We start from the raw sequence: 22517 nt of genomic DNA, 5'->3' as shown, positions 1-22517 counted from the left end.
CCCAGATGCTCAATTTGGATGAAAAATGAAAAATAATTTGTAAAATTGACCCCACATGTGATAAAGGATGGACCGCTAGAGGACCTTTAAAGCTTGTCCAGGACCACTTGGGATGAATCCTGGACCGTGCCTTGACGCTACTATGCACCACATATCTCTTTTAAAGTGCTAGTATTAGTGTATTTACACATGCAATGTCTTTAAAGCAAAGATAAAAGGATCAATGCAGAGAATTTCAATGGAAGATTAATCATTATTGCAAGTTCTGGGCATTGCTTTCGGTTTTGAGCTTTTCCATATGGTTCAAGTCTTAGCCCTATTCTCTTAGAGCACTCACAACATTGGTGCTATATTGGTATATTGGTATTTTTTAGCTTTTCAACCACAAAAAGCATGCTCCAGCAGTAGAGCTAAATCTATTTTTTTTAAGCTCCATTGCTACCGTACACATCTATAAATAGACGTGCACTGTTCATGAGAGCTAAACAAAAAAAAATATTATTTTAATCCCAGGCCTGATTAAAATAATAAAAATGGTTCTCTCTCTCAATCACTCTCACCTCACAGCTCACACCGTGCCTTGTTAGGTTTTGTGGAGCCTAGTTTTGTTTGATCCGATTTGACGACCCGACCTGACTCGAATAATGTTGTGTGATTTTTAATGGGAGATTTTCTGTGGCTTAGTCCATGAGCGCTCCGGCCTAGGCCCCCGGGAAAAAAATTTTGGGCCCATTTTGTGTATAAAACGCAATTGTGTAATTAGGGTTTGTGTTAGTTGCCGTGTTTTTGAGAGAAAAAAAAACTATAGCCGCACTTTATACTTTTTCCTGATAATAGTGAAATCCCTACAACTCCGTGGACGTAGGCAAATTGCCAAACTACGTAAATATTATCTTGTACGTGTGATTGTTTTTCTTTGGCATGTGTTTTCTCTATTTTTTTTTTTTTTGTTTCTCATAGGTTAGGATTTTGGTTAAATTCCCTACATGCCTCTCTCTCTCTTAGTCACTCTCACCTCTCTGTCTCAACGTCTCCGACCCACGCCTCCGCCGGCCTCAATGTCATCGGCCCAAGCCAACCCAAGCCCCAAGCCGCCGATCCACGCTTCCGCCTAGTCCTCCATCCTAACGCTCACCCAACGCCAATCAGACCCATCCGCCTCAGACCCACTTCTCTTTCGCCGATCAGACCCACGTCGACACTGTCCTCCCCAAGCCGCAAGCCACCGCTGCCGCCCATCTCTCTATTCTCTTTGCTGTGATTGAGTTTTTTTTTTTTTTTAATGTATTTTCATATGGGTTTGGTGGCTGTGATGGTGGTGGTGATTTTGGCTATGGTAGTGGTGGTGGATGATTTTGACAATGGGTTTGTGGATTTTGGTTGTGGTGGTGGTGGATGATTTTGGCTTTGGCAGTGGGTTTTGTGTATTTTGGCTATGAGTTTTGTGGTTTATGGTTGTGGTTGTGATTGTGGTTGTGGCAATGGCAGTGGGTTGTGGTTATGGTTGTCATGGTTGGTGGTTTGTGGTGACTGGTGGTGATGGGGTTGTGATTGGGTTGTGGTTTTGTTTTTGTTTTTGTTTTTTTTCTATGTTGTGTTGTGGTTGTCAAAGTAGAGTGGTGATTGTGGCCGGTGGTGGTGGTGGTTGTTGCTGTGATTGTGGCTGTGGCTGTGGCTGTGGCTGATGGTAGAGGTGGTTGTGGTTGGTGCTGTAGATGTTTTTTGGGTAGTGAGATATATTATTTTATTATAGCGGATATATTATCTTATTGTGATATTTATATTATTTTATTGTGTTGAAAACTAAAATAGATCTACTGCTGCAGCATGTGTGTAGGTAAAATAGATAAAATAACTTTTTGTGAAGCTAAAAAGTTAAATTTTTAACTCCATTATTGTAGATGCTCTTATAGATCTTATTCATTTCAACCCCATATCATTATCCCATGTGTAGAAGTAGAACAAGATCAACAGCGTAGACACAAAATCTGTTGTGATGCTCTTAATATCATGTCTAAGAACACAAAATCTTTAAAAAATACATGATAATTATTTATGTGATATATTATAATTGCTAAATAATAAAATAGTTACAATGGTAACTTTGTTATTATTTACTATGTTAACAAATTATGAAAAATCATTATGAAAAAAATCTTTGTCAAACATTACTCATTGACAGGTTGAGTTTTGAATCATGATGATTAGAGCAGTTTGACTTGGTCCATCCATTTTGACCTTATTAAATGCCAGTACTGTAGAAACCTGAGCAGTAAGTGACATGCTGCCCATGCCGAAAGCCTTATCCTCCCACCGAAAACCTGCAAATAATGAAGGTTTCACTGATTAGGTAGTGACTCATTCTTCTCAAAAAAAAAAAAAAAAAAAAAAAGGTAGTGACTCATTACTGATTCAATTTTAAAAGTCTAATTGTATGGCCCAAATGTTATCAAAACAGAATAGTATGGGCAAATGAGATTTGCTGATATCATATTAGAGACAGCCTGTCAAGTTATGGCAACTAGGAACCACAAATTCCAAGGACATGTATTGTAATTACCAATCTGTCCTTCATTTGATTATGATTTCAATGATTGGATTATATTTTTGGGAGCAAATTATATTTTACAAACACAATATTTTTCAACAAATTCTATAATTTCAAAAGTTTTAGATTAAAGAGTAAAGGTTAAGAGGGATACAAATTCAACCTATAGTTTAGTTTAGTTTAAAATTGAATCTACTGCTTTTTTAAAATTGTACTATCAAGTTAAACCTCCAATCAAACTTACAAACCAAACCCCCAAATTAAATTTCTAAAAAAAATAAGATTTAAATTGATACAATCTTAAAAGTTTGGGATTCAATGTGATACTAACAAAATTTATTAAGTTTCATATACTTATAGGTTTGAGCTTTGAGGCACTTGAACTGTCCAATCACCTCCCATGCTCTCCACAGTGGTCGTTAAACAAACTTCCTAATGGAGATGAAGAGGATTACTAGAGGATCCAATTTTGGGGCAAGAATTCAGGATACAAATGTTCCCAAAAGTACAAACTTACAAATTTACAATACATGGAACCATAATATTTGATGCCTCTTGAGATCCATTTTAGGAAGCCTCAAAAGCAAACAAAACTTCAGTGTCTCTCTCATATAATGTAACATCATATAGGCACATGCATGCACAGCAAAGGCCAGGGAGCCTTGAGTAATCCGGTAAATATCATTTTCCAAATAGAACTCTCAAATCTAACTTATAGTTATAAAATAAAAATAAAAAGAACTCTCAAAGCCATTTTGGTATTTTTGAAAAGTTAGACATGACCAAAGATCAGTACAATAGTACATAACACAGGCAAGAATAGAAAGAGAAGAGTAATGTTATGACTTATGAATCAAAATTAATTTATTTTTTCACAATAATTATCCTAACTTATTAAGTAGTAAGTTAATAAGTTACTATTAAAGTGTGGATTTCAGATAGTGCAATTAATAAAATTTTTGTTGTTGAAAAAAAATTTAAGGTTTGAATCATACCTACATCAAAGCAGATGAAATTTTATCATATCTACAATTCTACATTAAAGAAAATAATAATTATAAAATCACTTTCACATTTACCTACCACAACATGCCTCATCAATAACTATGAAAAGAATTATAAAATTTGTCGTGTGACTAAGCTTTGTATCAGAAAATTCAACTTTCTCCTAGGCGAACTGTCAAAGTCTAGTACAAACAAACAAGCAAAGTAACTGCTTGACTACGTTTTTCAGTTGTCATTTTAACTGCTTCTATGTAACGCACTAGCTTGTCACTTTGCTTTGTTCACTGCTCAATGAGAGTGAGAATTTACACTTGCAATAGTGCTACCAATGAAGACCCAGATGCCTTACTGCTAAAGAGAGAGAGAGAGAGAGAGAAATAGAGAGAGCACGCAATCTCCAAGATATGGCACCATATGGAAGCACTAAATGCATTAAAACCAACCAGGTACCCCACCTCTCAAATCACAAATTTTACATCAAAAAAACATGGAGTTACTGTTAGTATTCCCTGGATGTTGGCACTTTGCATTTGTTCACTTAGTATAGGATCACTTCCACAAATCATTTTCATGTATGTTCGTTATACATAATACATGTTTTCCTTCATGGGTTTTCCTTACCTTCCTTGAAGCATTCAACATATATCTCATTTGATTAGTTTTGTTTATCAATCTGAAACTTCAATATCTGTTTTCACCTGTTTCTCCTTCATAAACTCTGCAAAACTTGCTCTTTGTTTTTGGTTAGCACTGTGGAACTTGCTCAAGGATTCAACTTTGACTAATTTAAAGGTAAAGTTGGCAACTTCTCTATGTGTACTGCTTAATGGATTTTCCTTTAAAGCATGGAATAGATAAATTTTGAATATCAGCCGCCTCTGCTTGATATTTACAAGGTCAATCTCTGTTTCACTGATAAATTTTTGCCTTGTTTTGTGCTATTAAATGACAGCTATTGGTCCATGAAGCATTGACAAGAAAGAGAGTTCAATGGGGTGGTGTTGCTTGTTTTTGCTTTTCTGTTTTACATGGAGTTTCTTTGTTCTTGGTACTTATCCATTACAGTCTTCTCAAACCCAAGTACTTCAGCAGCTTAGAAAGCACTTGGAGTACCCAAATCAATTGGAGATTTGGAATAATCGTAGCATAGATTTTTGCTATTTATCTTCATTTCCACAAGTAAATATCACATGCCAAGACAACTTTGTCACAGAACTCAGAATTGTAGGTGACAAGACTGCCAAAGTTAGTGACTTTCATGGGTTTGCAATTCCAAAACAAACTTTATCAGAAAACTTCTCTTTGGATTCTTTTGTGGCCACCCTGGCAAGGCTAACCAATTTGAGAGTTCTTAGTTTGGTATCTTTGGGCATTTGGGGTCCACTTCCAGACAAAATTCATAGACTTTCTTCACTTGAATATCTGGATTTGAGTTCAAATTTTCTTTTTGGTTCAGTTCCTCCTAAGATATCTACAATGGTGAAGCTTCAAACTCTTAAACTAGATGACAACTTTTTTAATGATACTGTCCCCAATTGGTTTGATTCATTGTCCAATCTGACAATTCTAAGCTTGAGGAACAACCAGTTGAAAGGTCAATTTCCATCTTCAATTCTAAGTATCACCACTCTCACTGATCTTATTATGTCTAGCAATGGCATGTCTGGGAAATTACCACATCTTAGTAGCTTAACTAGCTTACATGTGTTGGATTTGAGTGCCAACAAGTTAGATTCTGTGCTACCAAAAATGCCTAAAGGAGTGGTCATGGTTATCCTTAGCAACAACTCCTTCTTTGGTGAGATTCCTCCGCAATATGGCCAATTAAGTCAGCTTCAACACCTTGACTTGTCATTCAATGTACTTAGAGGCAAACCTCCTCATGCAGTTTTCTCTTTGCCTACTATCAATTTCTTGGATATAGCATCAAACATGTTAAGTGGGTCACTTCCGGACCATCTAAGCTGTGGAAGCAAACTTGAGTTCATTGATATATCTAATAATAAGTTAATGGGGGGATTGCCTTCTTGTTTTAGCACTAATTCAGACAAGAGAATTGTTGAGGTTGATGGGAATTGCTTATCCTTTAATACAAGGCATCAGCATGTTGAATCATACTGTATGGAAGTCTACATGAAGAAACAATCCAAAGGCAAAAATATAGGAATTTTAGCGGGCTTAATTATAGGAGTCTTCATACTTATGATGCTTCTGGCTTATGGATTTCTCATTTTGTGGAGAATATATTGCCCTAGAGGGATATCAGAACAACATTTATTGCATAAAACAGTGCAAGATAGCTCTGCAGCTGGGTTCTCCTCTGAGCTTCTAGCAAGTGCAAGTAGGTCATCCTCTAAAGAAAATGTAAAATTACTTTTTTTCTCTTTGTAAGGAAAACATTGCTAAAGTATGTATGAATTCGGAACAAAAAATAGTGTTGTTAGGGTATGGGGAAACTGAATGTGATTTTTAAAACTGAGGAACATAATTGTAACCACATTTTTTCTTGTTTAGGATTTCTTTCTGAAGCTGCAAAGTTCGGCACGTCAAGTCTTCCAGTGTGTCGGTCTTATACTTTCGAAGAGTTAAAAGAAGCTACAAACAACTTTGATAATTCTGCCTTTATGGGAGAAGGCTCATATGGAAAGGTACTGTCTAAAACTTCTAATATGCTATAAAAGAATTTATGAAATGTAGGGTAAATATCACAGTGGTCATCTTTGTTTTATCAAGCTTTTAAATGGTAACTGGTTAAAGAAGATGCATATTTAGACAGCTATACCCCATGTCTTAAGATTTCAAGTACCCTTTAATTGATGCACTCCAAGTCACAATAGTCATGGTTATAGGGGATGAGACATTTGGTTCCTTATTATTCAGAAGAGAGTAAAGGTTGTCAGCCTTACGATTTGAATTATGTTCTAAGTAACTGTTACTGTAGCCTTAAAAGTTCATGGTGACATACACAATTTTTTTTTTTTTTTTTGGATTTTATGAACAATTGCAATTTCATAGCCACTTGTTTTTGGTTGCTGAGTGCCTTCTTCTGAATTTTGGTAGTAACACCAAGGTACAAAGTTTATGCAGCCACATTTGGCATATGACATATGTGACTCATTTGGTGGCATAAAAGGTAAAATTTAATTCCAAAATCATTCAGTGGGATATGCTTGGTTGTGGTAATATTTGATGACATTATATGTCATAACTATTATGTATTTTGCTACTTCAAGCTAGATTGCGATTATATCAAATTCATTGGAAGGACTTGAAATAGGTGAGCTTTTACTGTTAGGCTGCCATCTTAGTTGAGCACATTTTTCTCATTATGAAAGTTGAATGTGAGTGCTTTTACTCAACTGTCTAAACTTTGATTTCCATCATATCAGATTCTCTTAATTTCTCTCTCCTTTGTCTTGCAGCTTTACAAAGGAAGATTAGAGAATGGGGCCCTAGTTGCTATTAGGTGTATGCCTTTGTCAAAGAAATATTCAATTCGAAATCTTAAACTCAGGTTGGACCTGCTTGCAAAGCTTCGTCACCCACATTTGGTATGCCTTTTGGGGCATTGTGTTGATGTTGGTGGAAGAGATGATTTCAGCACGAATAAAATCTTTCTTATATCTGAATATCTTCCCAGTGGGAGCTTTTGTACTCATCTTGCAGGTAATTTTTAAAGACTTAAGAAGAAATGTTCCTGGAGGCAATAGGATGTTTAGGTTTATGCAATTTTACGCAGCCCTCCTTTTTCTTTTTTGTGTCTGTCTGTGTGTGAGTTCCAATACTTGATATCCGATATCAAACTTTTGGTACTTTAATCTTTAGGCAGGGCTGTTCAATTTGCAGCTTCACTTTTTATGCACAAATCCTTCAAATTAGTTTATATTCTTCTTTTAAAAATATTTAGCAATCAACTAGTGCAGGAAACAACCATCCTCACAGATAAAATTGCACTTGTTTTAACTAACATAGGGGTTTTTAGATGAATAGAACATCCATGGGACTTGGTCTTCCCATGTTTGTTTGCAGCACTATACAGTTGTGCATTACATTCTAAGTATAGCTGCTTTATATTTGTAGAGAATAGCCATGGAAAGGTTTTCAATTGGTCAGAAAGATTGGCAATTCTAATCAGTATTGCCAAGGCTGTGCATTTCCTCCATACTGGAATTATTCCTGGCTTCTTCCACAATCGACTGAAGACAAATAATATCCTGCTCAATGAGCATGGGATGGCAAAGTTGAGTGACTATGGATTGTCCATTATCTCAGAAGAAACTGACAAATGTGGGGTAGGGCTTCTAATTTTTATTGATTGATTGGCTTTGCACTAAATTATTCGTTGTTAATGGTTATTGACTTGTGCCCTTCATTTTCAGGCAAAAGTAGAAGGCTATAAATCATGGTAAGGTTTTTATTAATCACTCCATTTTCTTGATGTAATATACTGATTTTTTTCAATTTCTAATGCAAATGGAAATGGAACTTCTTGGATGGGCTGGAGGAATTGACCATGAACAAATTCATCCAAGTGCTACCTAGAAATGTCTAGATATTAGTCTATCAAGATTTTAAATCAGATCACTTCTATTTACATTGAGCAGACAAATTTTTTATAGTCTTTTATTTATTTGGAAATTCATGAATGCTATGAAATGTATCCTTGCTGCAAGTTTAGAACATTGATCATTGTTGGTTTATATTGTAATGTCTTCAGGCAAATGAAAAACTTAGAGGATGATGTTTGTTGCTTTGGATTCATATTACTTGAGGCACTTGTTGGACCTTCAGTATGTGCTAGAAGAGACGCACTCTTGCTAAATGAAATAGTATGTGCTGCCATTCTGACCAACTACATAATATATGTGCATTGTATATGAGAAACATTTTCTTGATACTAGATTCCTCATTTTGCAGGCTTCTATTAACTCCCTGGATGGCCAGAAACGAATAATTGACCCAATTGTGCAAGCCACTTGCTCACAAGAATCTTTATCAATTGTGCTTTCCATAATGAGCAAATGTATTTCTCTCGAGTCATGTAGCCGTCCCTCTATTGAGGATGTACTTTGGAACTTACAGTATGCAGCTCAAATCCAGGTAACTGTTAGTGGTGATCATAGATTTGACACTGCATCGCCTCAATGATTTTTCCCTCCCTCTCTCTCTGCATGGAGCTGCTCCTCCATTTCATTGCTGATGTAGAAAGATGTAGCCAACTTCTGAGGCTATGTAATCACATGAGTGTGCCTCAATCTGGGCAGAGCTCATAGTAATTGTAATGTGATTGACAGAACTAGTTGCTATGCTAATTTAATGGTTTCAGCAACTAGGGAATTACTAGTTCCAAATGAAAAGTAGAGCTGCTTTCCTTGACAAACTTGAATATGAATTACAATATTTGTCTATTAGAATTGAAATAGTTTTCTGAGCAAAGTCACAATTATACAAGGGCAATCCATGTTGTGGTATGGTCCATTGAGGAAGAATGTGAACAACATATATTCATTTTTCTTTTGCTAGTGAAATAAAATCCATCTAGTTAAAAGGAAAGCATATTTGCGTGGCACAAATCATTTAAGAAAATCACACAGCCTTGAAACAGCTTAGAAGTTTCTATTCCAACACAAAAATGGAAAACAGTCTTAAGTCATATTTTTTTAAAGAAGGTATACAATTCTAAATATTCAGCGTACACAATTTCTCAATATACCCATTTTCTCAAAAAATGTACACAACTTTGTATGTTCGGCGTACACAATTTTTTATATAATGTACACAATTTTGTACATTGAACATACACAATTTAAATTAAAAAAAAAAAAAAAAAAAAAAAAAAAAAAAGAACTTACAGAATTTCTCAAATAATGAACACAATTCTATACAGTAAACAGATATAATTTTTCAAAGAAAGGTACACAATTTTATAGACTCAAAATATACAATTTTCTAAAAGAATATTCACAATTTTGTACCTTATTGTTACTATAAGCTTTGTCAACTAATCACTACTCTACTATTATGAAAAATTGAAAATTAAAATTTAGGTACTCATGAAATACGATGACATGATTTAATCACAAATCTCATAATAGAGATTTTTTTTTTTTTTTTTTTTTTTTGGCTGAGAATGCAGAATAGAGATATTAGATGCTAATAAGTGATTGTATTTGCAAGGGAGGGAACCCATTAAAAATTTAAAAGCCACTCAGTAAATAAAATCTTCTCAATCTTCAATAGTAAAAATTAAAACTCAGCTTATCTTTCTCTTAAATAAAAACAATAAAACTCAAAAATAAATACCAAACAGCAGCACCAACGGCTAGAACCAAATTTAAATAAGCCCTCATCACCTCACCGACCTTCAAATTTCCTATACCTATTCGTATTCCTTGAGAGTGTCGGAAACAACAACCTTTGTTGAGTATAAAACAACCTTGAAAGGCAAGACAGAATTACATAGTCTCCCTTTTAGAATTCATACCTTGTTGAGTTTCTGTTTGTTTTCTGATACGTTCTTCAATTTGGAGAACAAGGGGTAAGGGTTTAACGGAGACACAAGATTACGGGGGTTCCAAAGAGACTGATAGTTTGAAGTTTATTCTTCTTGATCATCAAGATTCTGAATCAAACTTGACAATGGCGGCACTGAGCATTGAAAAAGACTTCGGGGTTCCAAACAGAAAGAGACTGATAATCAAGTCGGGTATTACTGTTACTAATGCAGAAACAGAAACCGAAACACTCAAGGTAACAGTGAAGAAGAAGATTGATCATCATCATCTTCAAGATTCCAGGTCGATCAAGAACTCTGATTATCGAGAGAGCGTTAGGAAACTGTTGGCAGAGGCCTTTTCAAGAGTATCATCTGAAACTGATGAGAGCATATCACCAGCTTTTGACCCAGTTGAAGTGGCTGCTTCAGTTGAGTCTGCAATGTACGAAAGAATTGGGTGGTCTAATCCAATCAAGAAGGCTAAGTATCGATCAGTCTTGTTCAATCTCAAAGACCCAAAGAACCCGGATTTGAGGCGAAAGGTTGTTCTTGGAGAGATCAAGGCGGAGACCCTTGTAACCATGAGTGCCGAAGAGATGGCCAGCGAGAAAAGGCAGCGTGAGAACATTCAGATAAAGTTGAAAAAGTTGAAGAGGTGTGTGCATGATGCTGATGAAGAAGATAAGGCCACCACTGACATGTTCCAGTGCAGCCGGTGCCGCGAGCGCAAGTGCACCTACTACCAGTTGCAGACCCGGAGTGCCGATGAGCCCATGACAACCTATATCACTTGCGTCAAATGCAACAAACGCTGGAAGGTCTAACTATATTAGGCCTCTAGAATTGAGTCTGAGGAACACTAGTACTCTTGAAAAGAATTATTATTAGTCAAGATTTTTAGTTTTATATGTCAAGATTTTCTTTCTCACATATCAAGTTTTTATTTTTAATCTTCTCGTCTGATATGTTGTTCTAAGTAAACTGTTTGATTTTCTCTTCTTCAGCTTTAGCCATAGATATATCATATGATTGATCAGGGTGATACATATAGAAGTTTATCAATGTGTGCTTAATTATTTCACATTTTTTCATGTTTGTGTGTTTGAGTGTGTGTATGTATATAAAAAATAGCACATGATTATTGTTAGAAATTTTAATTAGTGTAGTTCTTATTAGCACTCAAAATAATAAGAAATATAAACGGCCAATTAAACATCTTAATTAAAGTCATACTTTCCCTTTGAGATTTTCCTAATATTCTGAATAGTCACAAGTACATAACATTCTTATAATCTCATCAAAAAAAAACATAACATTCTTATAAATTAAATATTAGGACATGACAAAACTATACTACATTTACAAGAAGACATAAAATTGATAAATTAAATATAACAAAAGCATTTTAAGCAACCATAAAATAAATAAGATTAATTTAAATTCAATCAAATTTGACTATTGTGGTCAAAAAGTAAATTCAAGTTGAAAGAAATCATAAACCATAAGATACATAAATAGAAATCGAACCAAAGCATAAATTGGTATCTAATTATTTAATATAGAACCAAAAAATAAATAAAAAGGAAAAAAAAAAAGACTTCTGTACTTCTCAAATTCACTTGACTTCAAATAAGAAAACTTTTTTTTTTTTTTAAAAGTAAGAGAGGGGGGGCGGGGAGGGGAGGGGGACGCTAAACTATGCCAAAGAATAATGAGTTTTTTGTTAATTTTTATTTAATTTTCACCTCAAATTTTCTTTGTTTTCTATTCTAGGCTTTTTTTTTTCTTTATTATGGAAGATTTATAATGGTATATAAATTTGGGTAGTTTTGTGTTATAATTCCTAAGCACAGGCTCTCTCTTTTCATCCTTTGGTTTAACTTAAATTTGGTTTACTATTTAATTAGTTGTTTTTAGAGGTGACAATTTGAGTTTCACACAACATTTGGATAGTATTTCAATGAGCTATGTGACTATTTGATTAATTGCCTAATACAAACAATAGGTTTTATAGATTGCACAAAAATTGTTGCAATGATTTTGTAACCTTATTTGAATATTATAGGCATAATTGTATGCATGTATGACCACAGCAATTTTTTTTTTTTATAAGACCACAACACAACAATTATTAAGACAAAAGGGAAACCACATTTACGCCAAAGAAGAATGGAAACTATGGTTTGAGATTCTTACAACAAAGTAACCAATTATTTATAATTGAAATATAAACCGAAAAACTAAAATTACTTAAAATAAGAATTTTGGAATGTCATTTTTATTAATTTAATTTTAATTATTTCATTAAATTATTTAATATATACTTATTTATTTAGTAATATTTTATATATATACTATTTATTTATATATTTACGAGAGTGGACTAAATGGACCAAAGTGGATGAATGGACCAAATGGACAAAAATAGACCGAAATGGACGGAATGTGACCAAAGTGGACTGAATGGACTGAATTAGACCAAAATAGACCTACTAAGACCGAACTAGACCGTATTAAGTAAATAGACCGTAATGGACCGAAGTAGACCGAAACTGAAAGGGACCGAAGTAGACCGAACTGGACCGAATAGAAGATAAACTAAAATATTTGTATATTCATATGTTATTAATTATATGGCTATGTGATTTGTGATATAATTAATAATTTTTATATGAAAATTGTATATAAAAAAACCTTAAATAAATCAAAGGAAAAAAGAAAAGAATTTGATATAATATTTCAACTAAAAAAACTTGAAAATTCTCAATGAATATGACAACGGTGGTGACTTAGTTGTTGTTTGGTGTTCTTTGTTTGAAGTATTTTTCGATGTCATTGCTCTTGGATCTCCTCTAAAACTTAAATCTTCTCACAATTTCACAAATCAATTAATTGAAAATTTTATTACAATAAAAAATTCATTAACATGAAGGAAATAATGTGTGTGTGAGTGTTTACAAAATTGACCAATTATTTTCAATTACCTATCAAGGTGAGAGAGGCTAACGTACGTAAAACCTTAACAGTGGTAAACTTGTTATTATTTACTATGTTAACAAATTATGAAAAATCATTCTGAAAAAAATCTTTGTCAAACATTACTCATTGACAGGTTGAGTTTTTTTTTTTTTTTTTTTTTTTTGATAGGACAGGTTGAGTTTTGAATCATGATGATTAGAGCAGTTTGACTTGGTCCATCCATTTTGACCTTAATAAATGCCAGTACGGTAGAAACCTGAGCAGCAAGTGACATGCTGCCCATGCCAAAAGCCTTATCCTCTCACCTCAAAACTGCAAATAATGAAGGTTTCACTGATTAGATAGTGACTTATTACTGATTCAATATTAAAAGTCTAATTGTATGGCCCAAATGTTATCAAAACAGAATAGTATGGGCAAATGAGATTTGCTGATATCATATTATAGACAGCCTGTCAAGTTATGGCAACTAGGAGGAACCACAAATTCCAAGGACATGCATTGTAATTACCAATCTGTCCTTCATTTGGTTATGATTTCAATGATTGGATTATGTTTTTGGGAGCAAATTATATTTTACTAACACAATATTTTTCAACAAATTCTATAATTTCAAAAGTCCTAGATTAAATAGTAAAGGTTAAGAGGGATACAAATTCAACCTATAGTTTAGTTTAGTTCAAGTTGAATCTACTGCTTTTTTAAAATTGTACTATCAAGTTAAACCTCCAATCAAACTTACAAACCAAACCCCCAATATTAATTTTTTTTTTTAAATTAAGATTTAAATTGATACAATCTTAAAAGTTTGGGATTCAATGTGATACTAACAAAATTTATTAAGTTTCATCTTTGAGGCACTAGAACTGTCCAATCACCTCCCATGCTCTCCACAGTGGTCGTTAGACAAACTTCCTAATGGAGATGAAGAGGATTACTAGAGGATCCAATTTAGGGGCAAGAATTCAGGATACAAATGTTCCTAAAAGTACAAACTTACAAATTTACAATACATGGAACCATAATATTTGATGCCTCTTGAGATCCATTTTAGGAAGCCTCACAAAAGCAAACAAAACTTCAGTGTCTCTCTCATGTAATGTAACATCATATAGGCACATGCATGCACAGCACAGGCCAGGGATCCTTGAGTAATCCGGTAAATATCATTTTCCAAATAGAACTCTCAAATCTAACCTATAGTTATCAAATAAAAATAAAAAGAACTCTCAAAGCCATTTTGGTATTTTTGAAAAGTTAGACATGACCTGATGTTGCGGAAGCCTGAAGAGAAGCACACACGATGCTCTCTTTGATGGACAGAAACTAAACTGTTAGTTCCTGGTAGTAAAGCTCGAATCCACGAGGGGTTCCTTGAATCTACAAGGTGATAGGTCTGGAATCCACCAAAGAACACAATAGACACAAGTCTAAATTTTTATTGATAATAAATTATGAAAAACGTTTACAGACTTAAGGGCCTATTTAAGGGCTCCTTAAAACTTGACAAATAAGAAAATATAATCTAAAATAACTCCTAATTGATACCTAACCATAACAGGAATCAAATTTGACCTAAAAAGCATTAAATGTACCTAAAAACAAGGAAATAAATCACCTAAACCTAAAATAACGTTTTTTTACATAAAAATACCAAAAATAATAAATTACAATAATTAAATAGTAAATTGTGTCCTACATCAGACCCCTCCACTTGAAACAAACTTGTCCTTGAGTTCATCTTTGAAATCTAAATTCTCTCATGCCAAGAGAACAAATACTTTGAATACTTCATCTTCTTTGTCTTCTTGCCAAACTTGAAAGTCATTAATTGGGCAACTTGAACTTGTTCTCCCTTGATCTTCATGTAATTGATAATATTCACCAAATAAGAGTCAATGATCAAATCAAATCTTTCCACCCCAATAAAATCAATAAACTTTGTTTCGATGTCTTCCAATAAAATAATAGGAGTTTGAATGTTGCAATCATCTAACTTGATTTCATCAAGATCGTTGAAAACTTCCTCTATAATTTCTTCTTTAATGGTCTCTACTATCTCAACCTCAAGATCTTTCTCTATAATGGGGTCCTCATTAATCTCCTCCACAATCTTGATTTCAGGTTCTTCTTCTATAACAAGGCCTTCATTAATTTCCTCAAAAATCTCTATATTTTCTTCTTTGACTTCTCCATATTCTTCAAGAACAATATTTTCTTTAGCATGTAATTCTTCCTTTAACGGTGGAATATTTGGCTCTTCAAAATAATTCAAGTATGAACTTCTTGGCCAATAATAATCTTGTATTGTATACAACAAGATTTCTTCACAATCCAAAGGATAAAATTTGATCGCAAGCATCTTTTTCATCCTTGGCCATGATCGAATTTTGTCTTTACCTTGTCGAATTCTATCAGATTGTACTCGTTCCCACCAACATAAGGCATACTTACTAAGTTTATACAAAGCAAGTCCAACTTTTCTCTCATAACAAATATTCTCATAGTCAAATAAATCCTCTAGATCAAGTAACCAATCAAGAAAATCTTCTTTTAAAAAATAACCATTAAAACTTGCAATTCTCTTATAAGGTCTATATGAAATTTGCTTACCAATAGGTTGCCCGTGAGTTATGTCTCCGTTGCAGTTATCCCTATTGTTTCCATTCTTCAACGGCGCCATCCTAGCATAGATATTTGTGAGTGCTTGTTGTACGTCATGTAATACTCGCTAAGTTATTCGTCGTTGTTGTGGTGGTGGTTACCGTCTTGCCAGCTAGCAATCAGACCAGGGTAAATCAAGGCTCTGATACCAACTGATGTTGCGGAAGCCTGAAGAGAAGCACACACGATGCTCTCTTTGATGGACTGAAACTAAACTGTTAGTTCCTAGTAGTAAACCTTGAATCCACGAGGGCCCACACTTTTGGTTAGGGCATGACTCTGATACCATAAGTAACGACCCAAGGAAAAGCGCTAGCCACATCTGCGCTATACCTCAAAAGGACTAATCACAATTAAGGCTCCTTGTAGTTATTAATAAGCCCAGTTCAACTAAGTAAATACCTAATGTAGGAATCGTCACACACCCATACACATCACACAATCAATCAAATTGGGGTTTCACAATCTCCCCCACTTAAATCCCTAACATCCTCGTTAGGGCTCTCTTTGTGAGGTAGTGTCTCTGAGCCCACACGGGATTACCGAGCCGGCTCTGATACCATTTATAATGACCCCACCCCAACTATGTAGATATTATCCGCTTTAGGGCCCATGCCCTCACAGTTTTGTTCTCCCTCAAAGCACACAGCAGTGGGGGGGAAAAGGCCTCTACACATTAAAGAGAGGTCATTCCTTATGAACACATTCCCATATGCTTCCCTAGGCGATGTGGGATTCCATGAAATGCAAGACCCAAAAGACACATTCCCATATGCTTCCCTATGCGATGTGGGATTCCATGGAATGCAAGACCCACCTTTTGGGTCTTGCATTCCATGGAATCCCACATCGCCTAGGGAAGCATATGGGAATGTGTTCATAAGGAATGACCTCCCTTTAATGTGTAGAGGCCTTTTCCCCCCCACTGCTGTGTGCTTTGAGGGAGAACAAAACCGTGAGGGGCACGGACTCCAAAGCGAACAATATTTACACAGTTGGGACAAGGTCATTACAAAAGATCAATACAATAGTACATTTTACAAGCAAGAATAGAAAGAGAAAAGTAATGTTATGACTTATGAATCAAAATTTATTTATTTTTCCACAATAATTATCCTAACTTATTAAGTAGTAAGTTAATAAATTGCGATTAAAGTGTGAATTTTAGTTAACTCAATTAATAAATTTCTTGTTGTTGAAAAAAAAATTTAAAGTTTGAACCTTACCTACACCAAAGCGGATAAAATTCTATCATATCTACATTTTTATATAAAAAAATAATAATAATAATTACAATTAAAGAAAAATTACTTTCACATTCACCTACCAATCACAACATGCCTCGTCAATAAGAAAGGAATTATAAAATTTGTCGTGTGACTAAGCTTTGTATCAGAAAATTCAACTTTCTCCTAGACGAACTGTTAAAGTCTAGGACAAACAAACAAGCAAAGTAACTGCTTGACTACGTTTTTTTTTTTTTTTTTTTTTTTTTTTTGAGAAAGCTTGACTACGTTTTTCAGTTGTCATTTTAACTGCTTTTATATAACGCACTAGCTTTGTCACTTTGCTTTGTTCACTGCTCAATGAGAGTGAGAATTTACACTTGTAATAGTGCTACCAATGAAGACCCAGATGCCTTACTGCCAAAGAGAGAAAGAGAGAGAAATAGAGAGAGCACGCAATCTCCAAGATATAGCGCCATGCGGAAGCACTAAATGCATTAAAACCAATCAGGTACCCCACCTCTCAAATCACAAATTTTACATCAAAAAAACATGGAGTTACTGTTAGTATTCCCTGGTTGTTGGCACTCTGCATTTGTTCACTTAGTATAGGATCACTTCCACAAATCATTTTCATGTATGTTCGTTATACATAATACATGTTTTCCTTCATGGGTTTTCCTTACCTTCCTTGAAGCATTCAACATGTATCTCATTTGATTAGTTTTGTTTATCAATCTGAAACTTCAATATCTGTTTTCACCTGTTTCTCCTTCATCAACTCTGCAAAACTTGCTCTTTGTTTTTGGTTAGCACTGTGGAACTTGCTCAAGGATTCAACTTTGACTAATTTAAAGGTAAAGTTGGCAACTTCTCTATGTGTACTGCTTTAATGGATTTTCCTTTAAAGCATGGAATAGATCAATTTTGAATATCAGCCGCCTCTGCTTGATATTTACAAGGTCAATCTCTGTTTCACTGATAAATTTTTGCCTTGTTTTGTGCTATTAAATGACAGCTATTGGTCCATGAAGCATTGACAAGAAAGAGAGTTCAATGGGGTGGTGTTGCTTGTTTTTGCTTTTCTGTTTTACATGGAGTTTCTTTGTTCTTGGTACTTATCCATTACAGTCTTCTCAAACCCAAGTACTTCAGCAGCTTAGAAAGCACTTGGAGTACCCAAATCAATTGTAGATTTGGAATAATCGTAGCATAGATTTTTGTAATTTATCTTCATTTCCACAAGTAAATATCACATGCCAAGACAACTTTGTCACAGAACTCAGAATTGTAGGTGACAAGAATGCCAAAGTTAGTGACTTTCATGGGTTTGCAATTCCAAAACAAACTTTATCAGAAAACTTCTTTATGGATTCTTTTGTGGCCACCCTGGCAAGGCTAACCAATTTGAGAGTTCTTAGTTTGGTATCTTTGGGCATTTGGGGTCCACTTCCAGACAAAATTCATAGACTTTCTTCACTTGAATATCTGGATTTGAGTTCAAATTTTCTTTTTGGTTCAGTTCCTCCTAAGATATCTACAATGGTGGAACTTCAAACTCTAAAACTAGATGACAACTTTTTTAATTATACTGTCCCCAATTGGTTTGATTCATTGTCCAATCTGACAATTCTAAGCTTGAGGAACAACCAGTTGAAAGGTCAATTTCCATCTTCAATTCTAAGTATCACCACTCTCACTGATCTTATTATGTCTAGAAATGGCATGTCTGGGAAATTACCACATCTTAGTAGCTTAACTAGCTTACATGTGTTGGATTCTGTGCTACCCAAAATGCCTAAAGGAGTGGTCATGGTTATCCTTAGCAACAACTCCTTCTTTGGTGAGATTCCTCAGCAATATGGCCAGTTAAGTCAGCTTCAACACCTTGACTTGTCATTCAATGTTCTTAGAGGCAAACCTCCTTCTGCAGTTTTCTCTTTGCCTAATATCAGTTTCTTGAATATAGCATCAAACATGAAAAGTGGGTCACTTCCGGACCTTCTAAGCTGTGGAAGCAAACTTGAGTTCATTGATATATCTAATAATAAGTTAATGGGGGGATTGCCTTCTTATTTTAACACTAATTCAGACAAGAGAATTGTTGAGGTTGATGGGAATTGCTTATCCTTTAATACAAGGCATCAGCATGTTGAATCATATTGTATGGAAGTCTACATGAAGAAACAATCCAAAAGAAAAAATGCAGGAATTTTAGGGGGCTTAATTATAGGAGTCTTCATACTTATGATGCTTCTGGCTTATGGATTTCTCATTTTGTGGAGAATATATTGCCCTAGAGGGACATCAGAACAACATTTATTGCATAAAACAGTGCAAGATAGCTCTGCAGCTGGGTTCTCCTCTGAGCTTCTAGCAAGTGCAAGTAGGTCATCCTCTAAAGAAAATGTAAAATTACTTTTTTTTTCTCTTTTTAAGGAAAACACTGCTAAAGTATGTATGAATTTGGAACAAAAAATAGTGTTGTTAGGGTATGGGGACAACTGAATGTGATTTTTAAAACTGACGAACATAATTGTAACCATATTTTTTCTTGTTTAGGATTTGTTTCTGAAGCTGCAAAGTTTGGCACGTCAAGTCTACCAGTGTGTCGGTCTTATACTTTCGAAGAGTTAAAAGAAGCTACAAACAACTTTGATAATTCTGCCTTTATGGGAGAAGGCTCATATGGAAAGGTACCGTCTAAAACTTCTAATATGCTATAAAAGTATTTATGAAATGTAGGGTAAATATCACAGTGGTCATCTTTGTTTTATCAAGCTTTTAAATGGTAACTGGTTAAAGAAGGTGCATATTTAGACAGCTAAACCACATGTCTTAAGATTTCAAGTACCCTTTAATTGATGCACTCCAAGTCACAATAGTCATGGTTATAGGGGATGAGACATTTGGTTCCTTATTATTCAGAAGAGAGTAAAGGTTGTCAGCCTTACGATTCGAATTATGTTCTAAGTAACTGTTACTGTAGCCTTAAAAGTTCATGGTGACATACACAATTTTTTTTTTCTTTTTTTGCTTTTGTGAAAAATTGCAATTGCATAGCCACTTGTTTTTGGTTGCTGAGTGCCTTCTTCTGAGTTTTGGCAGTAACACCAAGGTATAAAGTTTATGCAGCCACATATGGCATATGACATATGTGACTCATTTGGTGGCATAAAAGGAAAAATTTAACCCCAAAAAATCATTCGGTGGGATATGCTTGGTTGTGGTAATATTTGATGACATTATATGTCATAACTATTATGTATTTTGCTACTTCAAGCTAGATTGCCATTATATCATATTCATTGGAAGGACTTGAAATACTTGAGCTTTTACTGTTAGGCTGCCATCTTAGTTGAACACATTTTTCTCGTTATAAAAGTTGAATGTGAGTGCTTTTACTCAACTGTCTAAGCTTTGATCTCCATCATATCAGATTCTCTTAATCTCTCTCTCCTTTGTCTTGCAGCTTTACAAAGGAAGGTTAGAGAATGGGGCCCTAGTTGCTATTAGGTGTATGCCTTTGTCAAAGAAATATTCAATTCAAAATCTTAAACTCAGGTTGGACCTGCTTGCAAAGCTTCGTCACCCACATTTGGTATGCCTTTTGGGGCATTGTGTTGATGTTGGTGGAAGAGATGATTTCAGCACGAATAAAATCCTTCTTATATCTGACTATCTTCCCAGTGGGAGCTTTTGTACTCATCTTGCAGGTAACTTTTAAAGACTTAATAAGAAATGTTCCTGTAGGCAATAGGATGTTTAGGTTTATGCAATTTTATGCAGCCCTCCTTTTCTCCTTTTTGTGTGTGTTTGTGTGTGTGAGTTCCAATACTTGATATCCAATATCAAACTTTTGGTACTTAAATTTTTGGGCAGGGCCGTTCAATTTGCAGCTTCACTTTTTATGCACAAATCCTTCAAATTAGTTTATATTTCTTCTTTTAAAGATATTTAGCAATCAACCAGTGCAGGAAACAACTATCCTCACAGATAAAATTGCACTTGTTTTAACAAAATTAGGGGTTTTTAAATGAAAAGAACATCAGTGAGACTTGGTCTTCCCATGTTTGTTTGCAGCACTATACAGTTGTGCATTACATTTTAAGTATGGCTGCTTTATATTTGTAGAGAGTAGCTATGGAAAGGTTTTCAATTGGTCAGAAAGATTGGCAATTCTAATCAGTATTGCCAAGGCTGTGCATTTCCTCCATACTGGAATTATTCCTGGTTTCTTCCACAATCGACTGAAGACAAATAATATCTTGCTCAATGAGCATGGGATGGCAAAGTTGAGTGACTATGGTTTGTCCATTATCTCAGAAGAAACTGACAAATGTGGGGTAGGGCTTCTAATTTTTATTGATTGATTGATTGATTGGCTTTGCACTAAATTCTTCGTTGTTAGTGGTTATTGACTTGTGCCCTTCATTTTCAGGCAAAAGTAGAAGGCTATAAATCATGGTAAGGTTTTTATTAATACTGCATTTTCTTGATGTCATATACTGAGGTTTTTTTCATTTCTAATGCAAATGGAAATGGAACTTCTTGGATGGGCTGGAGGAATTGACCATGAACAAATTCATCCAAGTGCTACCTAGAAATGTCTAGATATTAGTCTATCAAGATTTTAAATCAGATCACTTCTATTTAGATTGAGCAGACAGATTTTTGATAGTCTTTTATTTATTTGGAAATTCATGAATGCTATGAAATGTATCCTTGCTGCAAGTTTAGCACATTGATCATTGTTAGTTTATATTGTAATGTCTTCAGACAAATGAAAAACTTAGAGGATGATGTTTGTAGCTTTGGATTCATATTACTTGAGGCACTTGTTGAACCTTCAGTATGTGCTAGAAGAGACGCACTCTTGCTAAATGAAATAGTATGTGCTGCCATTCTGACCAACTACAGAAAATATGTGCATTGTATATGAGAAACATTTTCTTGATACTAGATTCCTCTTTTTGCAGGCTTCTATTAACTCCCTGGATGGCCAGAAACGAATAATTGACCCAATTGTGCAAGCCACTTGCTCACAAGAATCTTTATCAATTGTGCTTTCCATAATGAGCAAATGTATTTCTCTCGAGTCATGTAGCCGTTCCTCTATTGAGGATGTACTTTGGAACTTACAGTATGCAGCTCAAATCCAGGGAACTGTTAGTGGTGATCATAGATTTGACGCTGCATCGCCTCAATGATTTAATGATTTTTCCCTCCCTCTCTCTCTGCATGGAGCTGCTCCTCCATTTCATTGCTGATGTAGAAAGATGTAGCCAACTTCTGAGGCTATGTAAACACAAAAGTGTGCCTCAATCTGGGCAGAGCTCATAGTAATTGTTTGCATTTAACTGTAATTGTAATATGATTGACAGAATTAGTTTCTATGCTAGTTTAATGGTTTTCAGCAACTAGGGAATTACTAGTTCCAAATGAAAGGTAAGAGCTATTTTCCTTGACAAACTTGTACATGAATTACAATATTTGTCTATTAGAATTGAAATAGTTTTATGAGCAAAGTCACAATTATACAAGGGTAATCCATGTTGTGGTACAGTCCATTGAGGAAGAATGTGAACAACATATATTC

General features: G+C 34.7%; 1 protein-coding gene and 1 pseudogene across 4 annotated transcripts; both read left to right on the top strand.

Moving 5' to 3' along the window:
• Positions 1–3794: 3794 nt before the first annotated feature.
• Positions 3795–22453, top strand: LOC115963538 (probable inactive leucine-rich repeat receptor-like protein kinase At3g03770). Of its 3 annotated transcripts, none has more exons than XM_031082574.1 (9): positions 3795–3999; positions 4302–4345; positions 4506–5894; positions 6068–6201; positions 6976–7219; positions 7634–7845; positions 7933–7958; positions 8271–8382; positions 8471–8973. In XM_031082574.1, exons 3-9 carry the CDS (start codon positions 4544–4546, stop codon positions 8699–8701), a joined length of 2310 nt encoding a protein of 769 aa, XP_030938434.1. In that variant the 5' UTR covers positions 3795–3999; positions 4302–4345; positions 4506–4543; the 3' UTR covers positions 8702–8973. The 3 variants fall into 3 exon arrangements, with proteins under 3 accessions (XP_030938434.1, XP_030938436.1, XP_030938435.1); XM_031082575.1 differs by lacking the exon at positions 3795–3999 and adding an exon at positions 22081–22453 and having other exon boundaries at positions 4008–4345; positions 8471–8653; XM_031082576.1 differs by lacking the exon at positions 4302–4345.
• On the top strand, positions 17399–22386 carry LOC115963539 (annotated as a pseudogene). Its single transcript, XR_004085855.1, has 8 exons — positions 17399–17775; positions 17937–19304; positions 19481–19614; positions 20391–20634; positions 21053–21264; positions 21360–21385; positions 21698–21809; positions 21898–22386. The product of XR_004085855.1 is annotated as a probable inactive leucine-rich repeat receptor-like protein kinase At3g03770 (transcript).
• Positions 22454–22517: the final 64 nt, after the last annotated feature.

The sequence above is a fragment of the Quercus lobata genome, chromosome 10 (genome assembly GCF_001633185.2).
Source record: "Quercus lobata isolate SW786 chromosome 10, ValleyOak3.0 Primary Assembly, whole genome shotgun sequence".
Lineage (NCBI taxonomy): Eukaryota > Viridiplantae > Streptophyta > Magnoliopsida > Fagales > Fagaceae > Quercus > Quercus lobata.
The sequence above is the reverse complement of the archived record's forward strand: the minus strand, read 5'-3'. Positions and strand labels throughout refer to the sequence as shown.